At 60.7% G+C, this 23,836-nt stretch overlaps 1 protein-coding gene across 5 annotated transcripts in view; it reads right to left on the bottom strand.

Annotated features, from left to right (window-relative positions):
• Positions 1-3,998: 3,998 nt before the first annotated feature.
• Positions 3,999-23,836, bottom strand: part of KNDC1 (kinase non-catalytic C-lobe domain containing 1) — a 53,432-nt gene continuing 33,594 nt past the window's right edge. For 2 of the 5 annotated variants that reach the window (XM_070781161.1, XM_070781163.1), the window contains exons 16-31: positions 23,442-23,539; positions 22,491-22,834; positions 20,368-20,400; positions 17,941-18,034; positions 17,760-17,857; positions 17,401-17,621; positions 14,922-15,035; positions 14,247-14,394; positions 13,999-14,178; positions 13,331-13,537; positions 12,973-13,055; positions 12,609-12,759; positions 8,183-8,305; positions 8,052-8,111; positions 7,227-7,384; positions 3,999-5,629 (exon numbers count right to left, since the gene is read on the bottom strand). In XM_070781161.1, coding sequence (XP_070637262.1) covers positions 5,398-5,629; positions 7,227-7,384; positions 8,052-8,111; positions 8,183-8,305; positions 12,609-12,759; positions 12,973-13,055; positions 13,331-13,537; positions 13,999-14,178; positions 14,247-14,394; positions 14,922-15,035; positions 17,401-17,621; positions 17,760-17,857; positions 17,941-18,034; positions 20,368-20,400; positions 22,491-22,834; positions 23,442-23,539 — 2,344 coding nt within the window. In that variant the 3' untranslated portion in view covers positions 3,999-5,397. Of the gene's footprint in view, positions 5,630-7,226; positions 7,385-8,051; positions 8,112-8,182; positions 8,306-12,608; positions 12,760-12,972; positions 13,056-13,330; positions 13,538-13,998; positions 14,179-14,246; positions 14,395-14,921; positions 15,036-17,400; positions 17,622-17,759; positions 17,858-17,940; positions 18,035-20,367; positions 20,401-22,490; positions 22,835-23,441; positions 23,540-23,836 lie in introns of those variants that run through there. The other 3 variants (XM_070781162.1, XM_070781164.1, XM_070781165.1) reach the window with 3 other exon arrangements.

The raw sequence follows: 23,836 nt of genomic DNA, 5'->3' as shown, positions 1-23,836 counted from the left end.
GAGATCTCTGCTGCTGCTGCTGCTGCTAAGTCACTTCAGTTGTGTCCAACTCTGTGTGACCCCATAGACGGCAGCCCACCAGGCTCCCCCGTCCCTGGGATTCTCCAGGCAAGATCACTGGAGTGGGTTGCCATTTCCTTCTCCAATGCATGAAAGTGGAAAGTGAAAGTAGGAAGTCACTTGGTCGTGTCCGACTCCCAGCGACCCCTTGGACTGCAGCCCACCAGGCTCCTCCGTCCCTGGGATTCTCCAGGCAAGCGTACTGGAGTGGGGTGCCATTCGTTCCCATTCTGTTGTTTTCCTCTATTTCTTTGCATTGATCACTGAGGAAGGCTTTCTTACCTCTCCTTGCTATTCTCTGGAACTCTGCATTCAGTTGGATATATCTTTCCCTTTCTTCTTTGCCTTTCACTTCTCTTTTCTCAGCTGTTTGTAAAGCCTCCTCAGACAACCACTTTGCCTTCTTGCATTTCTTTTTCTTGGGAGTGGTTTTGGTCACCGCCTTCTGTACAATGTTACGAATCTCTGTCCATAGTTCTTCAGGCACTTTGTCTACACCGGATCTAGTCCCTTGGATCTTTGTCACCTGCACTGTATAATCATAAGGGATTTGACTTAGGTCACAGCTAAATGGTCTAGTGGTTTCCCCTACTTTCTTCAATTTAAACCTGAATTTTGCAATAAACAGCTCCTGATCTGAGCCACAGTCAGCTCCAAATCTTGTTTTTGCTGAGCCTCTCCATCTTCAGCTGCAAAGAACAGCATCAATCTGATTTCAGTGCTGACCATCTGGAGATTTCCATGCACAGCATCGCCTCTCGTGTTGAAAGAGGGTGTTCGCCATGATCATGTATTCTTGGCAAAACTCTGTTGCCTGCTTCATTCCGTACTCCAAGGCCAAACGTGCCTGTTATTGCAGATACCTTTTGACTTCCTACTTGTGCACTCTAATCCCCCATGGTGGAAAGGACGTTTTTGTTTGGTGTTAGTTCTAGAAGGTCTTGTAGGTCTTCATAGAACTGTTTGACTTCAGCTTCTTCTGCATTAGTGGTCGGGGCATACACTGGGATTACTGTGATATTGAATGGTTTGCCTTGGAAACAAACTGAGATCATTCTGTCATTTTTGAGACTGCACCCGAGCACTGCATTTTGGATTCTTAATTGACTCTGAGGGCTACTCCAGTTCTTCTAAGGGATTCTTCTCATGGTAAATAAAATGGTCATCTGAATTAAATTCTCCCTTTGGTGTCCATTTTGATTCTTAGACTCCTTCAGTTCAGTCCAGTCGCTCAGTCGTGTCCGACTCTTTGCGACCCCATGAATCGCAGCACGCCAGGCCTCCCTGTCCATCACCAACTCCCGGAGTTCACCCAGACTCACGTCCATCGAGTCGGTGATGCCATCCAGCCATCTCATCCTCTGTCGTCCCCTTCTCCTCCTGCCCCCAATCCCTCCCAGCATCAGAGTCTTTTCCAATGAGTCAACTCTTCGCATGAGGTGGCCAAAGTACTGGAGTTTCAGCTCTAGCATCATTCCTTCCAAAGAAATCCCAGGGCTGATCTCCTTCAGAATGGACTGGTTGGATCTCCTTGCAGTCCAACGGACTCTCAAGAGTCTTCTCCAACACCACAGTTCAAAAGCATCAATTCTTCGGCGCTCAGCTTTCTTCACAGTCCAACTCTCACATCCATACATGACCATTGGAAAAACCATAGCCTTGACTAGATGGACCTTTGTTGGCAAAGTACTATCTCTGCTTTTGAATATGCTATCTAGGTTGGTCATAACTTTCCTTCCAAGGAGTAAGCGTCTTTTAATTTCATGGCTGCAGTCACCATCTGCAGTGATTTTGGACCCCCCAAAAATAAAGTCTGACACTGTTTCCACTGTTTGCCCATCTATCTGCCATGAAGTGATGGGTCCAGATGCCATGATCTTTGTTTTCTGAATGTTGAGCTTTAAGCCAACTTTTCACTCTCCTCTTTCACTTTCATCAAGAGGCTTTTTAGTTCCTCTTCGCTTTCTGCCATAAGGGTGGTGTCATCTGCATATCTGAGGTTATTGATATTTCTCCCGGCAATCTTGATTCCAGCTTGTGCTTTTTCCAGCCCAGCGTTTCTCATGATGTATTCTGCATATAAGTTAAATAAGCAGGGTGACAATATACAGCCTTGACATACTCCTTTTCCTATTTGGAACCAGTCTGTTGTTCCATGTCCAGTTCTAACTGTTGCTGCCTGACCTGCATATAGGTTTCTCAAGAGGCAGGTGAGGTGGTCTGGTATTCCCATCTCTTGAAGAATTTTCCACAGTTTATTGTGATCCGCACAGTCAATGGCTTTGGCATAGTCAATAAAGCAGAAATAGATGTTTTTCTGGAACTCTTGCTATTTTGATGATCCAGCAGATGTTGGCAATTTGATCTCTGGTTCCTCTGCCTTTTCTAAAACCAGCTTGAACATCTGGAAGTTCACGGTTCACATATTGCTGAAGCCTGGCTTGGAGAATTTTGAGCATTACTTTACTAGCGTGTGAGATGAGTGCAATTGTGCAGTAGTTTGAGCATTCTTTGGCATTGCCTTTTTTACACTCCTTGGTGTGGGATAATTCTAAGTCTGCACTCGGGTTATACAGACGGCACAGAGTGCCTGGTGTCTTTCTCGGCCGTGGAACTTTGGCAAAGCTGAGAAGTCGGTGGTTGCACAATCCTGCTGTCTACACTGCAGTGTGGCAGGCTGTCTGCTCACACCCGTCGTGTGCTCCAGCTGCGTTTAGTTAGCCTGTGCTCTCAGTCTGCCCCCGTGGTCCTCTCCAGGTCTTTTTCCCCACGTACTTGCCACTTGGAGACTGGTGGGTACTTTGAGGCTTGCCCCTCAATTTGGGTTTGTCTAGTGTCGTCTCATGATTAGACCAGGGCTCGGGGGCCTGGGATGAGAGCCCAGAAGTGATGTGCCATCTGCTTAGTGTGACCCTCCTCTGCAGTTAGGGTGAAGCCTGCGTCTCCCCACTGTGAGGGCACCCTCCTCCTGTCCTGCCCCACAGGGTGGCCAGCTGCACCTCCCGGGGCAGGTTCCCCTTGGTTATTCCTGTCACTCATCAGCTGTCCTCTGACGCCGGTAAGGACTCAGACTTTGAGCCTCCTCCTGGCCCACAGCCCATCACTGTCACGCGTGGGGCGCACGCGGTCGGCTCTGGCTGTGGGAGCAGCTCTTTCCCTCTTGTCCTGTGTCTTTCTGACGTGATCTGCCTCTATCCCCTTCCCCCCGTTAGCTCCTGACTCATCTGCTATACTTTCCCCACCCCAGCCCTGGAATCAGCCATTCAGCTGTTTCCTTTTTTTTTGGAGACCTGAATGTTAATCTGGAAACCAAGATTTGGGGTGTCAGTGCTTTAGGGGCTGTGGTTTGGGGGGCATTTCTGCTCCCCAGGGGACGTTTGGTGATGTCTGGAGAGTTGTGGGTTGTCACAGCTGCTGGGGGAGGGGGGGCGGCGGCGGCGATGCTGCTGGCATGTGGAGGGCAGACCCCAGAGATACCAAGAAGACCCCCAGGCTCTGGCGGCCCCACAGCAGAGAGACCCTCACCCTGCGGTGCCTGCCAGTCCTGAACCACAGCAGCAGGACCCTTCCTGGTGGTGACAGGCCCGGGGCACCCCTCAGTCCCCCCACGAGGACAAGCTGGCTGTCTGACCTGTGGGCTGTGGGCAAGGTCTGGGTGGCCGGGCCCTGGGATGGTGGCAGGGTTTATGGTGGGCAGGCTGGGGCTGTGGTGCCCAGAGGCCTCCATGGGCGGTGACTGTGGAAGGCCGGCCATCTCCTCCGGAGGCAGCTTGCAGGCCCCGGGGTGTGGGGCTCGGTCCTGGGGCCGCCTTGCCCCCAGCTTGTCACCCAGGATCATTGCTGCCCGCCCTCACGAGCAGCCCTGGAGACGTCGTCGTGGCTGTGGGGAGCCTCCGTGACCTGCAGGGCGGACAAAGCGCAGGAACCGTGGGCAGCCGTCTTGGTAGAAACGGCTTTATTAGAAACTGGAGTGCACGAGAGCGACATGCAGACGGGCGCGTGGCGGCCGAGGCGGCCGCTCCCGGGGCACAGCCGGTCCGGCTGGAGTGTGTGTTCACGCGGCCTCTGAGCTTGCTGAGTTCAGTGCTGAAAACCCAGGAGTTCATCTGCAGAACCGAATTCTCACATGAAAGCCATGTTAGGGCCAGGCGTGCCGCACGCCTCTCGTATTTCACGTATGCAGGAGCTAGGTGTTGGGAATGAATATATGTGGGAAAACACCCTGACGTTAGAAATTCAGCGTTTTATCAGGTAATGGTTTCCTTGAAATACCACTAGCTGGTTGCGCCAAAGAATCACTAATCCTAAAACTCAGAAGAATCGCGGGTCTCGCGGCGATTTGCAACGTAAGGACGCGGGTGCCTGGGACGGTCCGGTCCTGGCCTCCCTGCTGCGGGTGTGTGAGGCCTCGCCTGGTCCCCAAGCCGCCGGCCAGCGCGTCCTGCCCACGCTGGGCAAGGCAACACCAGCAGGCCGGTGGAAACAGCCCTGAGGAGTGCTCAGTGCCCCCGAGGCGGCAGGCGCCTCTCCTCAAAGCACAATGGCAGCCAGCCGTGGGAGGCGGGCATGGCTGTGTGTGTGGCATGCATGGGTGCTGAAGGCGTCCGGGACCACCCCCAGGCGCCCCACTCAGCGGGGCTGCGGAGGGGCCGCGGAGGCTGTCTTGGCCTTGGAGCTGCCGTCCGAGTCCTGCGCCCCTGGATGCGGGCCTCGGCACAGGGAAACCCGCCCCACAGGGCAGTGCTCTCAGTGGCGGGCGGCGGGCACCGGGGCCATGGGGCACGGGGAGCGGCCGGGGGGAGCTGCGAGGCACTGGCGGGCAGCAGGAGGCTGGCTGGGGTGAAGGCTGTGAGGCTCAGGCACCCCCACCCCCAGGGCAGGGCGAGCAGCCAGCGCTCGGGGCAGAGGGCGGGATGCCTGGCGGGGTGCCTGGGATGTGAGCCCAGGGCTGGGCTGCGGTCCCCGGAAGCCTCAGGGCTTCACGTGGAAGGTTCCAGAACCCTTGGAATCTGTCGTTAGCAGGGGGACCAGGGGTCCGTCGTGGCAGACACAGGCAGACTCACGCAGACACTGCTCGGGGGCACCCGGGTTACAGGCCGAGGGGTGCGGGGCTCTGGGGGCAGGCTGGGCGGAAGCCGTTCGTCTCTGAGAAACATAATGAGCGTTCGGGGGTTCGGCTCCTGGGAGCCTACTCACCGTGGTCTGGTTTACATCTTACATCTTTAAATTTTACAGTCAGCCTCCGGTGCCGTCTCCGGGGCCGCGTCTGAGCCCGCGCTCCCGTCTGACCCTCCTGCACCGCGGGGGTCCCCGTCCACCCCCCGCCTGCCGCCTCCGCTACTGGAACGTGGCCCTCATCCTCCGCAGCTTGTCCTGGATCTTCCGGGAGTGCTTCTCGCTGGCTGCCTGCCGGGGGCCCGCCCCGCTGTCCGCCGCCAGCACAGCGATGTCGGCCCCGCTGAAGCGGGCGATTCTCTGCTTGAGCTGGGACTGCAGCTTGGGGTCGGGGGCGAACGTGTAGGGGTTCTCCTGGAACGCGTGGACCTGGCTCGCCACCTTGGCGATGTTTCTGTGTCGGGAAGAAATGGAACATGAGTTTGCACTCGTCTCAGGGGCGGTGTCGCAGCTGGTGGGCACTGGCCAGTCCCAGCCCGGCCGCATCAGAGTTCAGACCGCGAGGGGCCAGTCTGCTGTTCAGTCACAGGCCAGACCTCGTTTCAGGGCCCAGGCGTGTTCATCCACCTGCCCTGCGTCTGTCCATCCCTCCCTCCGTCCATCCGTCCACCTTTCACTCCACAAACGTTGACTGGAGATGTGCTGTGTGAGGCCCAGTCAGTGCTGAAATCCCCACGATAAGGAAGTATGAGGCAGCCCAAGGCGGCAGACGAGCGCACGCGAGTTAGTCCATCTGGGCGGGTTAGGTGCTCTGCGCTTTGCCCCAGCCCCGTTCACTGACGTGGCGCCCAGGGAACCGGCCACGCGGGGAGCCAGCCTTTGCCTCCCAGAGCTGGGCGTCAGGCGGCGGCCGGCACTCCGGGGGGCATCATCCTCTGAGCTGCGGGCCTCGGTTCTGCCCGGGGAGGCTGTGGACTCCCCAGACACATGTGCCCACCCTGGCTTTGGGTGAAGACGTGGTGCATTCCATGTGAATGCCTCCGTTGTTAATGAGGAGACAGGTGTGCAAACACACGCACCCGTGAACCGCGTCAGGAGGAGCACACGCGACCGGAGCCTGGCCAGGCCCTTTCTGGGCCGTGGCCTTCCCTCACTGCCCGCTGCCCCTCTGATCGCCATGGGCCTCTGGCAGTAAGTGTGCCTTGTGGAAACAGTGTCATCTCTAAACTACCGTTTTCATTGACTGAAGCGGTCTCGCAGGCACAGCTGGCAACGGTGGGCTCCGTGCCCCCTGGGCCCTGCTCACAAAGCGAGGCTGCTGTCCTTGACCCCAAGGAGGCTGGACCAGCCTCCACCTGACTGCAGTGTGACAGTGCACGCGGGCGGGGCGGGGAGGACGGAGCTGTGGGTGGGGGTGCTCCTGGCAGACGGGCTGGCCCTGAGCTGGAGGCAGCGTGGGCCTGGGGCGCTGCGGGGGGGCGGATGTGGCCGGGAGCCCCTGAAGAGGCTGGCCTGGGCCTGGGTGCGGAGGGGACCAGCGCCACACAGGCTGAAGTGGGCACAGTGACCCTCTTTGGGGGTGTCTGAGTCGCTGGTGGGGTCACGGTGAAGGTGGTTGCAAACTGTGCCCAGTCTGTGCCTCCTGGTGGGTCCCCAGGGGTGCTGGCAGCTGAAGGGGCGGGGCCTGACCAGGGGCCCTCCTAGGTCAGCCCCAGGGCGGGGGTCCGACAGGAGAGCAGAGGCGGAACAGAGGGAAGAGGCAGCTTCGGGGGCCGGGGGGCGGCTGCACAGAGGTGGGGCTCAGGGTGTGCCTGCTCTCCCAACAGAAGGGAGGTCACAACGACCTTCGACCTTGGGGCGGTGTCTGGGGCCATGGATGCCAGCAGTGTGGGAAATGTTTATCCCGCGTTTGTGGAGAAGGAGGCAGCTGGGGGTCACCTGGAGGGAGCTTGTGGCAGCCTGGGCTGGGTGGGGGCATCTGATCCAGGCCTCAGAGGAATAGGAGGGATGGGGAGACCCCTCACCTGCTCGCTCGCCTGCGGGCCCCTCACCTGAGCTTGCTCCACCTGTGCGCCCCGTTGGTCATGGTGAAGCCTCCCGTCTCCAGCTGCTGTATGTGCATGGCCAGCAGGCGGGCTGAGGGCAGGGTGGGCTGGGCCCTGAGGCGCCGTCCTTCCATCAGACACAGGCTGTCACTCTTCAGGAAGACCTGGGGCCCAGACGGGCGTGGGGTGAGCAGGGGCGAGGGGGCATCCCTGGTGCATAGCAGGGCCGGCCAGTGCCAGTCAGTGCCTGGGGCGCCACACCCCAATTTGCCATCCAATTCAAAGTGCCCCTTGGCTCCCGGGCTGGGGGTCCAGGCTCTGCAGCGTGTGGGCACAGGAGGAACACTGACCCCCCAGAAAGACATGCACTTCCTGCTGCTGAGGTGCTGGTTCCAGAAGCGCACCGAGGGACCCCCACCCTAATCAGACTGAGCGCCGGCTGACCAGCGGCAGGCCCCCGGGTCTGCGGTCAGCTGAGGACACATGGGAGCCCTGCCACTGGCAGAGCTGGGCCTGGGCTGGACGCAGGCTGCCCCTGGCACCTCGGCCCGCCAGCCAGAGGCTGTGTCCTCGCCGACCGTCTCTCAAGGGGAAGCCAGGAGGAGGTGGGCTTCGGACACCTGCACCCCCAGCGGGAGTCAGACCCACGAGGCACAGTTGGCAGGCAGAGCTCCTGGAGCGCCCGCCCCTGCCTCCTCTGCCTGGGGGATGGGGAGGCCGTGCCCGGTCCTGGGGGGCCGTAAGGCAGACGGCCAGGCAACCCATCCCGCCACCTGTCACCCGCCGCCCCTGGGGGGACGCGAGCTCCTGGGAGCTCACGCACACCGGTACCTCCACAGCTTTCAGCTCCTCCATCACCTCCGCTATCTTCGCGGGCAGAATTCTCCAGGCCTAGAGTAAAAGCGCAGGTGAAACCCCCTGGCCCCGTGGGGGCCCCCTGCCCGGCCACGCGGGGGACTCACCGCGCACTGGCGCACGGCCGCGTGCTCCAGGCCGCCCAGAATCTGCATGGCCGTGGCGAAGTTCCTCTGCTCATAGCAAGACTTCGCAATCAGCAGAAACTTGGAGAGCAGGTTCACCTGCAGCTGAAATTGGAGAATGAGACACTAGCATTCTGAGCTCCAAGGGTCGCAGGGCAGGGTCGGTGTCGGGGTGGGCGGAGTGGGCGGCCCAGAGGGACAGGCACAGAGGCAGGCCAGTGCTCACTGTCCCCTGGACAAACCTCAGCTCAGGACAGACGGGGACAGCAGGGCACACCCGTCCGGGAGGGGGGCCCACAGGGAGCCACGGCAGTGTCTCCTCTGCCCGGCAGGTGGGACGGGGTTGTGGTGCCTGCTTCCACGGGGTCGCTGGTCCGCAGGGCAGAGCGCTGGGTCGGCTGGGAACCCCCAGCACCGCCCCCCACCCCCGAGGGAGTCTCTGCCCATGGCCCAGTGCACGGCCCCTCAGTCAGTGCTTGGATTTCACACGATTCTGGTGACCCCTCATTTCAGAAGTGCCGCACCCTGGGGACCGTCGCCACAGCCAGCACCGTCCTTCCGGGGGGACACCACCTGCGACCCCACCGCACACCCTGCTGCTGCGCTTGGCCGGCGCCTGGTCCCAGGACAGCCCGGGTCACTGCACGTGGCCACTGCACATGGCCGCCCCCTGCCTGGCATGGGAACAGTTACAGCCTACTTCTCCGTTGACGTCTTTTTTCTTCACAGGTCTGGACAGACGCAAAGCAGGAGCTCCCCAGCCAGTGCCGGCAGAGCTGCCCCACACGGGGGCCGGCCTCGGACGCTGGGGTCTCGTGGCGTTCTCCTCGGGCGGCCGGCCTCTCTCCCGCCCCCAGGCTCAGCACTGTGGCCTGTGTCCCCGGCTGTCCCGACGCGGGGCTGAGTGACACGCCCCGGCATGGGCGGTGGGCTGCAGGGTTGGTCCGCTCGCCGTCGGTGGACACGGGGCGGCCTCCTCATCTCAGCTGTTGTGTCCTGTGCCTGCTTCCACAGGGTTGCTGGTCCGCAGGGCAGAGCACTGGGTCAGCTGGGAACCCCCAGCACCTCCCCCCACCCCACTGCTGAAGCCAGAGGCCTCACTTCCCTCTGTTCCTACCGTTACTCGTCTAAAACAAGGGCTTCCCTGGTGGCTTTGCTGGTGAAGAATCTGCCTGCGATGCAGGAGACCTGGGCTCAGTTCCTGGGTTGGGAAGATCCCCTGGAGAAGGGAAAGGCTGCCCACTCCAGTATTCTGGCCTGGAGGAGTCCATGGACTGTGCAGCTCCCGGGGTCGCAGAGAGGCGGACGCGACCGAGCGGCTCCCACTGTCAGACGTGCCACGCTGCTTCCCTTTGTCTGTGCCTCTGTTCTCCCGCGTCCCCAGGGATGGGATCTGAACGGGATGCGCTGCCACCTCTGAGGGCTTTTGTTCAGTTCAGTTCAGTCGCTCAGTCGTGTCCTCTTTGCGACCCCATGGACCACAGCACGCCAGGCCTCCATGTCCATCACCAACTCCTGAAGCTTGCACAAACTCATGTCCATCGAGGCGGTGATGCCATCCAGCCATCTCATCCTCTGTCGTCCCCTTCTCCTCCTGCCCCCAATCCCTCCCAGCATCAGGGTCTTTTCCAGTGAGTCAGCTCTTTGCATCAGGTGGCCAAAGGATTGCAGTTTCAGCTTCAGCATCTGTCCTACCAGTGAATACCCAGGATGGATCTCCTGTAGGATAGACTGCTTGGATCTAAGAGTCTTCTCCAACACCACAGTTCAAAAGCATCAATTCTTCAGCGTTCAGCTTTCCAACTGTCACATCCATACATGACTGCTGGAAAAACCATAGCCTTGACTAGAGGGACCTTTGTTGACAAAGTAATGTCTCTGCTTTTTAATATGTTGTCTAGGTTGGTCATAACTTTCCTTCCAAGCAGTAAGCGTCTTTTAATTTCATGGCTGCAGTCACCATCTGCAGTGATTTTGGACCCCAAAAAATAAAGTCTGACACTGTTTCCCCATCTATTTCCCATGAAGTGATGGGACCAGATGCCATGATCTTAGTTTTCTGAATGTTGAGCTTTAAGCCAACTTTTTCACTCCCCTCTCACTTTCATCAAGAGGCTTTTTAGTTCCTCTTCGCTTTCTGCCATAAGGGCGGTATCATCTGCATATCTGAGGTTATTGATATTTCTCCTGGCAATCTCGATTCCAGCTTGTGCTTCCTCCAGCCCAGCGTTTCTCGTGATGCACTCTGCATATAAGTTAAATAAGCAGGGTGACAATATACAGCCTTGACGTACTCCTTTTCCTATTTGGAACCAGTCTGTTGTTCCATGTCCAGTTCTAACTGTTGCTTCCTGACCTGCATACAGGTTTCTCAAGAGGCAGATCAGGTGGTCTGGTATTCCCATCTCTTGAAGAATTTTCCACAGTTTATTGTGATCCACACAGTCAAAGGCTTTGGCATAGTCAATAAAGCAGAAATAGATGTTTCTCTGGAACTCTCTTGCTTTTTCCATGATCCAGCGAATGTTGGCAATTTGATCTCTGGTTCCTCTGCCTTTTCTAAAACCAGCTTGAACATCTGGAAGTTCACAGTTCACATACTGTTGAAGGCTGGCTTGGAGAATTTTGAGCACTCCTTTGCTAGTGTGTGATGAGTGCAATTGTGCAGTAGTTTGAGCATTCTTTGGCATTGCCTTTGAGATTGGAATGAACACTGACCTTTTCCAGTCCTGTGGCCACTGCTGAGTTTTCGAAATTTGCTGACAGATTGAGGGCAGCACTTTCACAGCATCATCTTCAGGATTTGAAATAGCTCAACTGGAATTCCATCACCTCCACTAGCTTTGTTCATAGTGATGCTTCCTAAGGACCACTTGACTTCACATTCCAGGATGTCGGGCTCTAGGTCAGTGACCACACCATCCTGATTATCTGGGTCATGAAGATCTTTTGTGTGTGTGTGTAGTTCTGTGTATTCTTGCCACCTCTTCTTAGTATCTTCTGCTTCTGTCAGGTCCATACTATTTTTCTCCTTTATTGAACCCATCTTTGCATGAAATGTTCCCTTGGTATCTCTAATTTTCTTGAAGAGATCTCTAGTCTTTCCCATTCTATTGTTTTCCTCTATTTCTTTGCACTGATCACTGAGGAAGGCTTTCTTATCTCTCCTTGCTCTTGTTTGGAACTCTGCATTCAGGTGGATATATCTTTCCTTTTTTCCTTTGCTTTTCGCTTCTTTTCTTTTCACAGCTATTTGTAAGGTCTCCTCAGACAGCCATTTTGCATTTCTTTTTCTTGAGGATGGTTTTGATCACCGCCTCCTGTACAATGTCATGAACCTCTGTCCATAGTTCATAAGGCACTCCATCTATCAGATCTAGTCTGTTAAATCTATTTCGCACTTCCACTGTATGATCATAAGGGGTTTGATTTAGGTCATACCTGAATGGTCTAGAGGTTTTCCTACTTTCTTCAATTTAAGTCTGAATTTGGCAATAAGGAGTTCATGGTCCGAGGCACAGTCAGCTCCCAGTCTTGTTTTTGCTGACTGTATAAAGCTTCTCCATCTTTGGTTGCAAAGAACATAATCAATCTGATTTCAGTGTTGACCATCTGGTGAGGTCCGTGTGTAGAGTCTTCCTGTGACATCCTCTGGCTCAGCTTTTGAGTTTTGACCATTTTCTGAGAGCAGAGTTTGCGTGTCGAAGTCCGTCTCCGGTGGTTCTGATGGCCAGCAAGCCACACGCAGCTCGGTGACCGTGTGTGTTTCAGACTCGATCAGCACGTCCACCCAGGGCGCGCTCTCCCTCGTCCCCACCCCACGCTGTCCCTGCAGACGTCACACCGCCCCGCGAACAGCCCTCCCTGCATCCTCCACTCACAGCAACATTGGCGCTGGCCCCTGACCGCCACCCCGGGTGGGGCTGGAGACGGCTCTGGCCTGCACCCGGGGCACCGATGCCCCCCCACATCCCCCCAAAGCGCTTGGAGGCCCGTGTGACGCCTCTGACGGGGTGAGCGGAAAGTTGCAGGTTGCTGTCGCTCAAGAGGACATCGAGGATTGGTGCAGACGGGGGCGAGAACAGGCTCCCGGTGCCCACGTCCTGGCACAAGTGAGGAGGGGTCAGTCTGTCAGCTAATAAACCTCTGAAGTTGGAAGATTCTCCCTGAAAGGGGAAAGACTGGGGAACTCTGGGTGTTGGTGGGCCTTGGGGCTTCCTCATCGGTGGCGGGGTGGAGGCCAGGGAACCGTGGGGGCCCTGCCTTGAGTGCCCCTCATGCTTGCCTACTCCAGGGGCTTCAGCTTGGGATGCCTCTGTGCACCCCCAGCAGAGGTGCTCGCCCAGGGAGGTGCCCTCACCGCTGGCACCCACGACCCTGTGCTGGGGCCAGAGCCTTGGGCACCGACCTTGGAGGTGTGGCTGGTCACGATCTCGGCGGCCACCCAGGTGCTGACGTCGTCCGCGCTTCTTAAAAGCTGTAGCAGGTATTTGTCCTGGATGTAGTTGGGCAGAAATAAGCTGCAGGGTTTGGCTGACAGAGACTCAGAGGAGCTGGCCCTACAAGAGACGCAGGCGCGGGTCCAGCATGTCCCAGCCAGGACAAGGCAGTGCTTGGGGCCCCGAGGAGGGGGTTGGTGTCCAGCTCGGAACCCCAAGGCATTGCCCGTCAGCCAGAGTGTCCGGAAAGGCATTTCCACCCGGTGGAAATAGCCAGGTGGAGCCCTCAAGCCCCTCGGCCACCCCAGGGCCCCCAGCTCCGCGGACACTCACCTGGGGACCGCTGCACTCTGGTCCGTGACGCCCAGGGCCCGCGAGTTTAAGAAGTGGACAGGGTGGCACTTCTGAAACAGCTCCTGCCAGGGACGAGGACACAGGGAAAGCAGCGCCCTGTCTCGGGGCTGGGGCTCTGGGAGGGGCTCTCCACGCCCACCCAGCAGCGGCAGGGGGTGGGCGGCCGCTGGGTCCCTGTCCCTGCCGTCGCCTGCCGGGTGACGGGGCCCAGATCGGCGGGGGCTGGGAAAGGGCACCTGGGGGCTGACTGCCTGCCCAGTTCTAGCAGGAAGGGCCCTGGGCAGGGCAGGGCAGGGCAGGGCGCCCCCCGCAGGCCGTGTGGGCCTGGCATCCCCACCTGCTGGAGCAGCGTCAGCTGGCTGAAGAGCTGCTGGGTGCTGTACTCGGTCAGGAAGTAGGGCCCCTTCTCGCCGGCCTTGGTGTAGGGCCCGTAGAAGTCCTCCAGGAAGCAGGGCTTGGGCAGGGCCGACGCAATGCTGTACTGGCGCTCCTTGTGGTGGGGCAGCGCCAGCCCGTTGCCCCGGGAGAGTCGCCAGGGGAAGCTCTGCAGGGCGGGTCCCTCCGGTTAGGGCGGCCTGGGCAGCCGGCGGCCGGGAGCCCCCAGCCTGGCTCAGCTAGAGCTGCAGGGCAGAGCCCTGCCTCCCGCCCGCAGCCACACTGACCCCAGGATTTCAGCGATTCCCCCGCAGACGGAGCTGTGCGGTTTGGTGCTACCTGCGTCATGGTGAGGCCCCCCGAGACCCTGCCCCATTCCCGGCCACATCCCAGCCTGCCCTTGGCCCTAGGGTCAGGGCGAAGGGGCGGTCTGAGCCCCTGGCCGGCCCTCTGTTGTCCGGGGCTGTGGCAGGCAGTGCCTGCCTCACAGGGCTGCTGCCCTGGAGCTGCAGGACGGAGTGTGCGCGCCCACCTCTGCCTGTCTGCTTGTATAGAGGCATGCACATGCGTCTGTGAGTGTCGCCACGCCGGGCGCGGGACTGCTGCCCATCTTCCCGGGAGAGGCCGCACCTTCCGGGAGACGGCGTCCTCCGAGAGCCTCTTACACAGGGCATTGAGGGGCCTGGCGTCCTCCTCCACGTCCTTGGGGTCCTCCAGGTCTGTACCACGTAGGGTGCCCTCAGCCCGCCGCTCGCTGCCCACCTCCAGCAGGCCCAGCAGGTGCTCCGCGGAGCCGTCCAGGGGCAGGATCTGGGCAGAAGCACGTGGGGTCACCTACCGCCTCCTGGGGGGTGCGTCCCCCCCGCCCCCCGCCTCACCTGGGAGGAGAGGTAATCCTGGAGCCTCCCCAGGAGCCCGGCGTTCCTCACGAAGTCCACGGCGTAGCAGTCCTCCAGCCAGGCCTGCAGGAGGCAGACGCTCCGCCTGTAGATCTTGGTGAAGGTGGAGGTGGGCTCCTGGTGGGCCCTGGAGGCAGAGGAGGCCTGAGCCGGGCAGGGCCCCCTGTGCCATCCCCAGACGGGACGGGGTGGGGGAGCGTGGCCCTCTCTTTAGGGGGCACCTAAGCCTTGCCCCACGCTGCCCGCCCGCCTGGGCAGGAGAGGGGCCGCTGCAGCCACCGCCCCCTCCAGCCTGCCCCGAGGTTGGGAAGGCGTCCAGAGCGGTGGGGTGGGCTGCGCGGGTGGAGGAGACGGGGACAGGGCCTCTGTGAATCCCCTCCCAGGGCGCCCAGCCTGAGCTTGTGCGGGAGTCTGGGGGCAAGGACAGGCCAGCTCAGAGAGGGCGAGAGCATGCTCAGCACTGCCCACCACGCCCCCCTGTGCTGACCCTGCCTGCCGGCTGAGGCCCTTGGGATCCCCTGTACATCCCCTAGTCCACGGGGGTCCCACCTTCCTTGCCCCCACCCTGCTTCTCCCCATCGTGGGCATCAGTGGCTGCTCCTGGCCCATCTGCACCCCTCTCCACCGTTGTCCTTGCCCTGGGCCCTGGGGTACCTGGACAGGGTGCTGCTGATGCGGTCCAGCAGGAAGTGCAGGAAGTCGTGGGGGCTGCAGAAGTAGCGGAAGGTGTACAGGAACTGCTGGACGTAGCCCTCCAGGAAGGCGCCGCTGTGGGGGGTGGGGAGGCAGTCAGTGCAGGCCGACCAGCACCCGGGCCTGGTGTGTGTGCAGGTGTGAGCGTGTGCAGACGTGTGGGTGTGCGTGCAGGGGTGTGTGCGGGAGTGAGTGTGCAGCTGTGTGCACACATGAATGCACAGGTGTGGGTGTGAGTGTGCAGGTGTGTGTGCAAGTGACTGCAGCCATGTGTACTGCTGTGTGTGCAGGTGTGAGCATATGCATGTGAGTGTGCAGGTGTGTATGGGTGTGAGTGCAGGTATGGGTGTGAGCAGATGTGTGTGCAGGGGTGTGTGCGCAGATGAGTGCACATGTGGGTGTGTGTATGGGTGTGAGTGTGCACCTGGGTGCAGCTGTGTGCACTTGTGCGTGAGTGCAGGTGTGTGCACTTGTGACTCCGGGTGTGCATGTATGAGTGCAGGTGTGCACAGGTAGGTATGTGGCTGTATTTGTGTGTGCGGGTGTTAGTGTGAGTGTGCGGCTGTGTGCACGTGTGTGAGTCTGCGGCTGTGTGCACTTGTGTGTGCGTGTGGGTGTGTTTGAGTGCTTACATGTGAACACGAGAGCCCTGTGCTGGAGGCACTGGCTGGACCACCACTCAGAACCATTGAGCTGGGGGTGTGGGGTACTGATCACATTAGAAATTCCTCAACATTTTCAGTCTGAAGACTTTTTTTAATTTTATTTTTTTAAAGGCTTTTTTTGCCTGTGCTCTGCGGCATGTGGGACCTAGTTCCCTGAGCAGGGAGTGAGCCCTGCACGCCCTGCATTGGAAGCTTGGGGTCTCCACCAGTGGACGCCAGGGAGGTCCCCGAACACTTTCTCAATTTCAGTTTTTCAGGCTCTCCCTGTCTTGTAGAAACCACTAATTCAGAAAGCTGAGCAGGTGCAGGGGCCCTTCCCCAGCTGCAAATCACTGTCAGGAAAGAGGCGGGGGGGGCTTGTGGGTGCTCGGCCTCAGGCAGGGCCCCCTCAGGGTGCCCTCAGCACCAGGAGAGTGAAAAGGAGGTGGGGGTCCAGGAGTGAGGCCCTGGGGCCCGCTGGTCCCCAGCCAGGCGCAGGTGGGACTGGGCAGCCAGGGTCTGGCTCCCTGCAGAAGGGACGCCTTGGGGGTGCTGTGCTCACGCATAACACACACGCCCCGTGACACACACACGATGTCTCCTGGAACAGTTCGGAGGGCTGTGGTGCTGAGTGACACCCCATCCCGCAGGGCAGGTGGAGGAGGAGGCCTGAGTCTGAGGGGCATCCCGGGGCACCCCCCCGGCAGGAGGCCCCCGGCAGCCCACCTGGGGAGGGCAACTTGGGGGGGGCAGAGACAGCTGCCCCAGGAGGGCCCTGTCCCCTACTGGCTGTCAATAGCCTCCAGCCCAGAGAAGACCCCAGGGGCTCCAGAGTGGCGTGCTGAGTCCCTAGAAGCCACCCTGGGGTGACGCTCCCACCATCGCGTGGGAGGAGGTCTGTGTCCAGCCTGGTTGGAGCTGGGAGGGATGGGCCCTTAAGGAGGCTGCCCAGAGCCTGAACCCCATGTGGGGCTCGTGGGTGCACCAAGGGATGGGGGGGTCAGGGGTGCCTGGGAGCCCTGGGAGTTAGCGGCCTGGCCCCTCCCTGCTGCAGGTGAGCCCTTGTGCCCGTGTTATTAGTTGGGGGTCCCATGAGCCTAAAGGGCTTCCCCGGTGGCTCAGTAGTAAAAAACCTCCCTGCAGTGCAGGAACCACAGGAGATCTGCATTCAATCCCTGGGTCAGGAGGATCTCCAGAGGAGGGCATGGCAACCCACTCCAGTCTTCTTGCCTGGAGAGTCCCATGGACAGAGGAGCCCAGTGGGCTACAGTCCCTGGGGTCACGTAGAGTTGTTGCGACTCAAGTGACTCAGCACGCGTGCACGTGAGCCTCACCCTGTTCATGCCCAGCAGCGCTGTGGACAGCTGGCTGGGTGCAAGCTGCCCGCAGCTCTGGAGCCCCGTGTTAGTTAAGGGGCGTCCAACCTAGGAAGCTGGGCGCGGTCATGGTGCCTTGGGGGGGCCCGGCTGCGTGGAGTCGAGCCCGGCAGGCTGTCGGTCATGGCGGCCGGGTTCCCGGGGGTCTCCTTCAAAGTGCCCCATGCACACCTGACCCAGACCCCCAGACCCATGCGTGTGGGTCTGGGCCCCTCAGTCAGGAGCCTGGCCAAGGAGGCCAGTGGGCGCCGACACGGACAGACAGATTTCTGATGGAAACTCTACATAGAAGCGTGCAGCCCCACCTCGGGAGCGCAGGGAGACGCCCACCTCCTCCACCCCACCCTGGGCCTGTCCCCCCTGGTCTCCGGGAGCCTGGGGGGCACAGGGGTCCCAGCGTCCCCCCCCCCCGGGCTGCACCTGGAGTACAGGTAGGCCATGAGCCCCAGCGGGGTGCCAGCCTGCAGGACACGCGCCTTGGGCTGCCGGCCGCCGCGCGGGTGCTTGCTGACGTTGTAGAAGATGAGGGACGAGGACTCGTCCAGGGGGCTGAAGTCCAGTGTGTCGCAGTGGGCGGCCGCGATGTTCACGATCACGGGCAGCGCGCAGGGCTCCAGGCCCCACTGCTCCGCGTACACGACCTGGGGCACGAGTCAGCGCTGTCTGCCTGCCCGGCTGCCCGCTCATCCCGTGCCTGAGCCCGGGGCAGCCGCTCAGAGGCGGGCGTGTTTCCGGGGGTTTGGCGGGAGGAGCCTCTGGAGGGGGAGCGGGGGCCTTGCCTGGAGGTACTTCTTGGCCAGCCCGAGGAACTGCACCTTGGACCGCATCTCCTCCAGCTGCCCCTTCAGTTTGGACAGCATGGTCTTCACCTCGGAGCCTGGGGGTGGACGTGGTCAGCACGAGGCACCCAACCCTCTCAGGATGCCTGCCCCCAGCCCGGCCCTGGCCCAGCGAGGCTACCTTTGTTCCTCTTCTCCTTCTGTAGGAGCTTCTGGTAAAACTTCAGGGTCTTTCGGAAGTTCCTCTTCTCGATCATGAGCTGCTGCTCCAGCTCCTGGAGAAGAAAGAGCCATGAGCCCCCGGCGCCTGCCCTCGGGGGTTCAGGGGAGGCAGGCTCTCCCACAGGGCCGAGGCAGGCCTTAGGAACATCTGCATCTGCTCAGTGGAATTAGACATGTCAGTAGAGTGGAAAGAACCAGATTCGATGGACTCACTCAAAACAAGGCAGCCAAACGTGTGTGGTGTCGGTGACCACCAGCTCTCCCCACCAGGCCGGCCGGCCTCCCCGCAGCCGCCCAGGAGGAACGGCGGGCAGAGTGGGGTGGGCGCGTCCAGTGGCCTCTGGTCGGAGAGGTTGCCTTCTGGAGAGAACTCCAGGCGCCATGTCCCCAGCTGGGGGGACCAGGGCCCACGCCTCTCGTGGTTTCCTCGGTCTCGGGCATCGGCTGTGAGTGAGGGTCCACGGGCACCTGTGGTTCCATGAGGCCCCTCTGTGGCCCAGACCCATCCACTGGGGCCCCCACCCCACGCGTACCGCCCCTGAGGACCCCTGTGCGATGTGGGCTGGGCACCGCCCTCATGTACTCAGCCGCCTTGCTCTGGCCATGAAGCTTGGACACAGCCAGCAGTGCAGACCCCGCAAGCCCACCAAGCCATTCCTGCCCTGGAGCCACATGCAGCCCCCTGGAGCCCAGCTCTGGGCTTCTGTGCAGAGCCCCAGGCAGCAGGGGCGTCAGCCAGGCCAAGGCCTTAAGGATAAACGCGTGAACGAAGATTCACAGCGTGGCTGGTATGAGCGGGTGTCAGCCCGTGGGTGCAGCCTGGCAGGCATACCGGCGGGCTCGGCCCCAGGCGGGCTCGGGTGGTGGGTCCACATGAAACACAGGTTATTTCCTCTTGCCCTAACCCGACCACGGATTCTCAAAGAGTTAAAGGGGCATCTGTTCATTAGACCAATAAACAGGGATGACCCGAGGCACAGTTTAGGCCCACTGGCCACTGGATTTACGTGGACCTGAGGTAGACTAGGGAACAACAGACTGGTTCCAAACAGGAAAAGGAGTTCGTCAGGGCTGTGTATTGTCACCCTGTTTATTTAACTTACATGCAGAGTACATCACGAGAAACGCTGGGCTGGAAGAAACACAAGCTGGACTCAAGATTGCCGGGAGAAATATCAATAACCTCAGATATGCAGATGATACCACCCTTATGGCAGAAAGCGAAGAGGAACTCAAAAGCCTCTTGATGAAGGTGAAAGTGGAGAGTGAAAAAGTTGGCTTAAAGCTCAACATTCAGAAAACTAAGATCATGGCATCCGGTCCCACCACTTCATGGGAAATAGATGGGGAAACAGTGGAAACAGTGTCAGACTTTATTTTTCTGGGCTGCAAAATCACTACAGATGGTGACTGCAGCCGTGAAATTAAAAGACTCTTACTCCTTGGAAGGAAAGTTATGACCAACCTAGACAGCATATTCAAAAGCAGAGACATTACTTTGCCAAAAAAGGTCCGTCTAGTCAAGGCTATGGTTTTTCCTGTGGTCGTGTATGGATGTGAGAGTTGGACTGTGAAGAAGGCTGAGCACCAAAGAATTGATGCTTTTGAACTGTGGTGTTGGAGAAGACTCTTGAGAGTCCCTTGGACTGCAAGGAGATCCAACCAATCCATTCTGAAGGAGATGAGCCCTGGGATCTTTTTGAAGGAATGGTGCTAAAGCTCAAACTCCAGTACTTTGGCCACCTCATGCAAAGAGTTGACTCATTGGAAAAGACTCTGATGCTGGGAGGGATTGGGGGCAGGAGGAGAAGGGGACGACAGAGGATGAGATGGCTGGATGGCATCACTGACTCGATGGACGTGAGTCTGAGTGAACTCCGGGAGTTGGTGATGGACGGGGAGGCCTGGCGTGCTGCGATTCATGGGGTTGCAAAGAGTCGGACACGACTGAGCGACTGATCTGATCTGATCTCATCTGAGGTAGGCTACAGATAAAACTGGACTCACAAGTTGGAAAACCCAGAAAGTGTGGACAAAGAGAAGACAGAGGTGAATGTCGATTACTGCCTCCCCCCTAAACGCTCCGAGCAAAGCCGTTAGGACAGCGAGCTGAGCAGACACGCGCGACCCCAGGCCGCGGCGAGCCGGGCGGACGGCGCCCCCGCGTGGTCAGCGGCGGGAGGTGACCGCGCGCCCTCCGGCGGCCCCGCCCACCCAGGCCTCACACACGCGCGCCTTCTGGGAGCAGATGTGAAATGTGTCCACGGGCTTTTTATGCCTTTTGTGTTTTCCCAAGGGCCCTGTCTGTAACAGACACGGTGGGTCTCGAGTGTGGAGCTGGGGTCAGGGTCACCCAGGTCAAGAGCGGAAGTGCACAGGCACTCACCTGCCTGCACTCAGGTTCCAGGGGACTCGCCTTCTGGGGCAGGAAGAAGTGAGAGACGGTCAGCGGTCTCCCTCCCGGCGCTTCCCAGCCCACCGTGCCCCTTGGGACCGTCCCCCGAGTGCGCCGCCTGCAGAACCGCTGTGGGACCCGGTGTGGGAGCCTCCTCCCGGCCATGGGGTTGCGAGCAAGCCACAGACAGCGGCCCAGCGTGTCTGAGACCCGAGCTGGTCTCCCGTCCTCCCTTAAGGACCACCCTCATGGGACACAGGGGGCAGCTGGGCTCATCCATGGTCCAGTCTCCCTCCAGGAGCTGCCATGCCAGGAGAGCCTGGGATTGAGGACAAGGGCCCCGCGGACCCCACCAGGCACGTGCCCAGGTGGCCACAGGCAGCACTCTCCCCAGCCCTGAGAACAGCGCGGGCTGGAAACGCGTTGCCTGTCCTCAGGGGCCCACACTGATATAATGCCACCAGCGATTGTGACCTGTGACAATCAAGGTTGTGACCTGTGGTGTCAGAGGTCATGACACTTAATATATGAGGATGTGATCTGATACAGAGGTCATGACCTGTGGCATCCGAGGACGTGACCTGTGGTGTCAGAGGTCATGACTTGTGACACTGGTGCGTGTGACCCGAGCCATCAGAGGACACCCGGGCCAGCCCGCCGCCCTGCCCAGCACCATCGAGCGGGGGCTGCTGGCAGGTCCGCGTGGAGCCGCCTCTGCCCAGGCCACGTCCTCCTGACCCCACTGCCCAGTGGCCCTCGTCTGGGGTCCCACCTCTTGGTCCAGCTGAGGTCAGTGTAACAGCAGTGTCTTGGTGGGACGCTGTGGGTGCCTGGGCTCGGAGTTGAGGGGGTGCCAAGGAAGCCCACAGGGTTCGGGGACCCCCACCCCAGGGTCTCTTCTCTATTAGATTCAGTTACAGTGGGGTTTCCCAGGTGGCGCAGGGGCAAAGAGCCTGCCCGCTGCTGCATGAGACGGGGACACGGGTTCAGTCCCTGGGTGGGACGATCCCTGGGGGAGGCCGTGGCAGCCCACTCCAGTGTTCCTGCCTGGAGAGTCCCATGGACAGAGGGGCCTGGCGGGCCACAATCCCTGGGGTCGCAGAGTCGGGCACGACTGAGCACGCACACGATGCGTGGCTGCCAAGAGCACAGGAGGCTGCTGGCTCTCCAGGACTGAGGCCTGCCGGGCTCTTTCTCTCCTGGGACTGAGTAGCCAGATGAGGACACCCAGGAAGGTGTGGCTGGACGGTGCTGAGGCTCACGGCGCGGGGCTGCAGGGGGTGGTGGGGACGGGAGTGGGGCCCCCGGCTGCTGCCCGCTCCCTCCTGTCTGTCCCCTGGGGCCTGCCCTGCGTGGCTGTGGCCCAGGTGGGAGCCCTGGTCACTCAGGAGGGGGGCTGCGGTCCCAGTCAGGGCTCCTGGTCGCGAAGGGGCAGACCCCCAGTGGCCGGGCAGAGACCTGGGGTTTGGAGCTCTGTGGGGCTGCCCTGCACATGGGCTGGCCAGGCCTGGACACTCCCATCCAGGGCCTGCCGTCACTCGGCTGACCTGGGAGGAGCCAGGGCTGCCCCTGACCTGGAGGGGCACACAGAGTGTGCTGCCCACCAGAGAAGCGACCCTGGGGCCTGGCCGAGCTGACCGCCACGGCCCAGGAGGTTCTCACCTCGTCATGCTGACCCTGCTACCCAAACCCAGCTGTGGTCCCCAGGGCAAGGTGACCTCCTGCCAGCCGGCCCCTGGGGGCCAAGACCCCAAAAGAGAGAAGCCGATTCCTGCCCCCGAGGTGGGGGTGCACGCACATGAGCACACCCCACCTTGGAAGACACACGGTGGGGGCCCCGCCCGGCACGGTGGCCACAGGAGCAGGTGGGACCTGGGAGCCCTGGCTCGAACACGTCCTCCTGGCCCGCAGTGCGCTGGGGCCAAGCACTGCCCCACCCCCACAAGCCGAGGGCAAGCACAGGGCTGAGCACCCTTCCCCCCTCAAGCCAAGACAAGCAGGGCCAAGCACCGTCCCCCAGCTGAGACAAGCGCTGGGCCGAGCACCCTCCCCGCAGCCGAGACAAGCGCGGGGCCGAGCACCCTACCCCCAGCCGAGACAGGTGCAGGGCTCACCGGACTCTGGGTGTCAGCCGCAGGGTCCCCGGGGGCTTTCTGCTCGGCCAGCTCCTGCACATAGCTGTGCACGTCGGCGCCGAAGCAGTCGGCCTCGTAGAAGGCACTGCACCAGCCTGGGCTGCAGCTCGTTGCGCCCAGCGGGGCGGGGCTCACGGCCGGGCCACGCTCGGGGGCCCGGGAGGGCCGGGACTCGGCCTCGGCGCCCCCGGCCAGGCCCCCGCCCTGCGGCTGGGCCTCCGGCTGCCGCTCCCTCCCAGCTTTGACAGACTGCTGAGGCCGGAACCCCACTTCGAAGTTGCCCTGAGAGAGCACGTCTGAGTCCACACCCGGCTTCTCCTTCCCTGGACAGAGAAGAAGGGGGGTCACACGTGACGACGTGGGTTCCGGGAGACAGTCCAGCCCTGACTGCTGGGAGAAGCATCAGGTCCCGAGGAGGGGCTGGGAGGGTCCTCGGGGTCCCCTTCCGAGTGGGCCGCTGTGCGGGGCGGAGTCAGGGCAGAGATCCCAGGGAACCTCCGCCTGTTCTCAGACGAGGCAGAAGGACCTGGGAACCCGGGGTCCCCGCGAACATGGGGCTGTTCTTGGGCACCTCCACCGGTGCACAGTGCCCGAGCATGCGTGCAGTCCGGCGGCCATCCTGCGCGTGAGCGCGGCCACACTGCCTGGCCTCTAGGGCTGTGACCCGTCAGACGGGCTTTGGGGACGTGACTGAGACTTCAGTCATCAGGAGCCTGGGGCTCCAGCTGCAGGAGCAGCTCGGGGTCTTTAAGGACCCCGGGGTCTTAAATGGCTCGTGTCCAGCAAGGATGCCATTGGCACCCCATCACCACACTGCTGGCCCAGTCCTCGCCCTTGCAGCCCACTGCGGGTCTGCAGAGCACTCCCCCCACCCTGCCCCCACAGAACAGACCCCCTGGAGGAGGGCCTCACCCCAGAGCCCTGTCTCACCCGGCCCAAGACGTGAGGCCCTCCTGCTGGATGGTGAGCAGCTGCTCGGAGCGCGGGTCCTGCTGCCCTCGGGCTGCGACCCAGTGTCTTCGGAAGCACTGTCGTCAGAACGGAGGACCCTGCAGGAGCCCCCAGGACCCCTCCCAGGCTGACCAGAGGTGCCCCCAGGTGGAAGGTGGGGGGCTCAGGACGGAGGCCCTGTCCACACCTATGGGACAGCCTGGACACAGGCGTGATGGACACGGGCCCTTGGACAGAGGGCCTTCTGGGCACCTGTCTCCCCTCGAGGCCCCTCCCGCAGTGCTGTGGAAACAGGGCTCGGCTGGGGTGGAAGGCAGGTGTGCGTGACCCTCAGTGTGGGGTGCTGGGGGCCCGGGAGGACTGGGGCTGAGACG

Source organism: Bos indicus, chromosome 26 (assembly GCF_029378745.1).
Source record: "Bos indicus isolate NIAB-ARS_2022 breed Sahiwal x Tharparkar chromosome 26, NIAB-ARS_B.indTharparkar_mat_pri_1.0, whole genome shotgun sequence".
Lineage (NCBI taxonomy): Eukaryota > Metazoa > Chordata > Mammalia > Artiodactyla > Bovidae > Bos > Bos indicus.
Note: the sequence above shows the minus strand (reverse complement) of the source record. Positions and strands in the feature narration are given on the sequence as shown.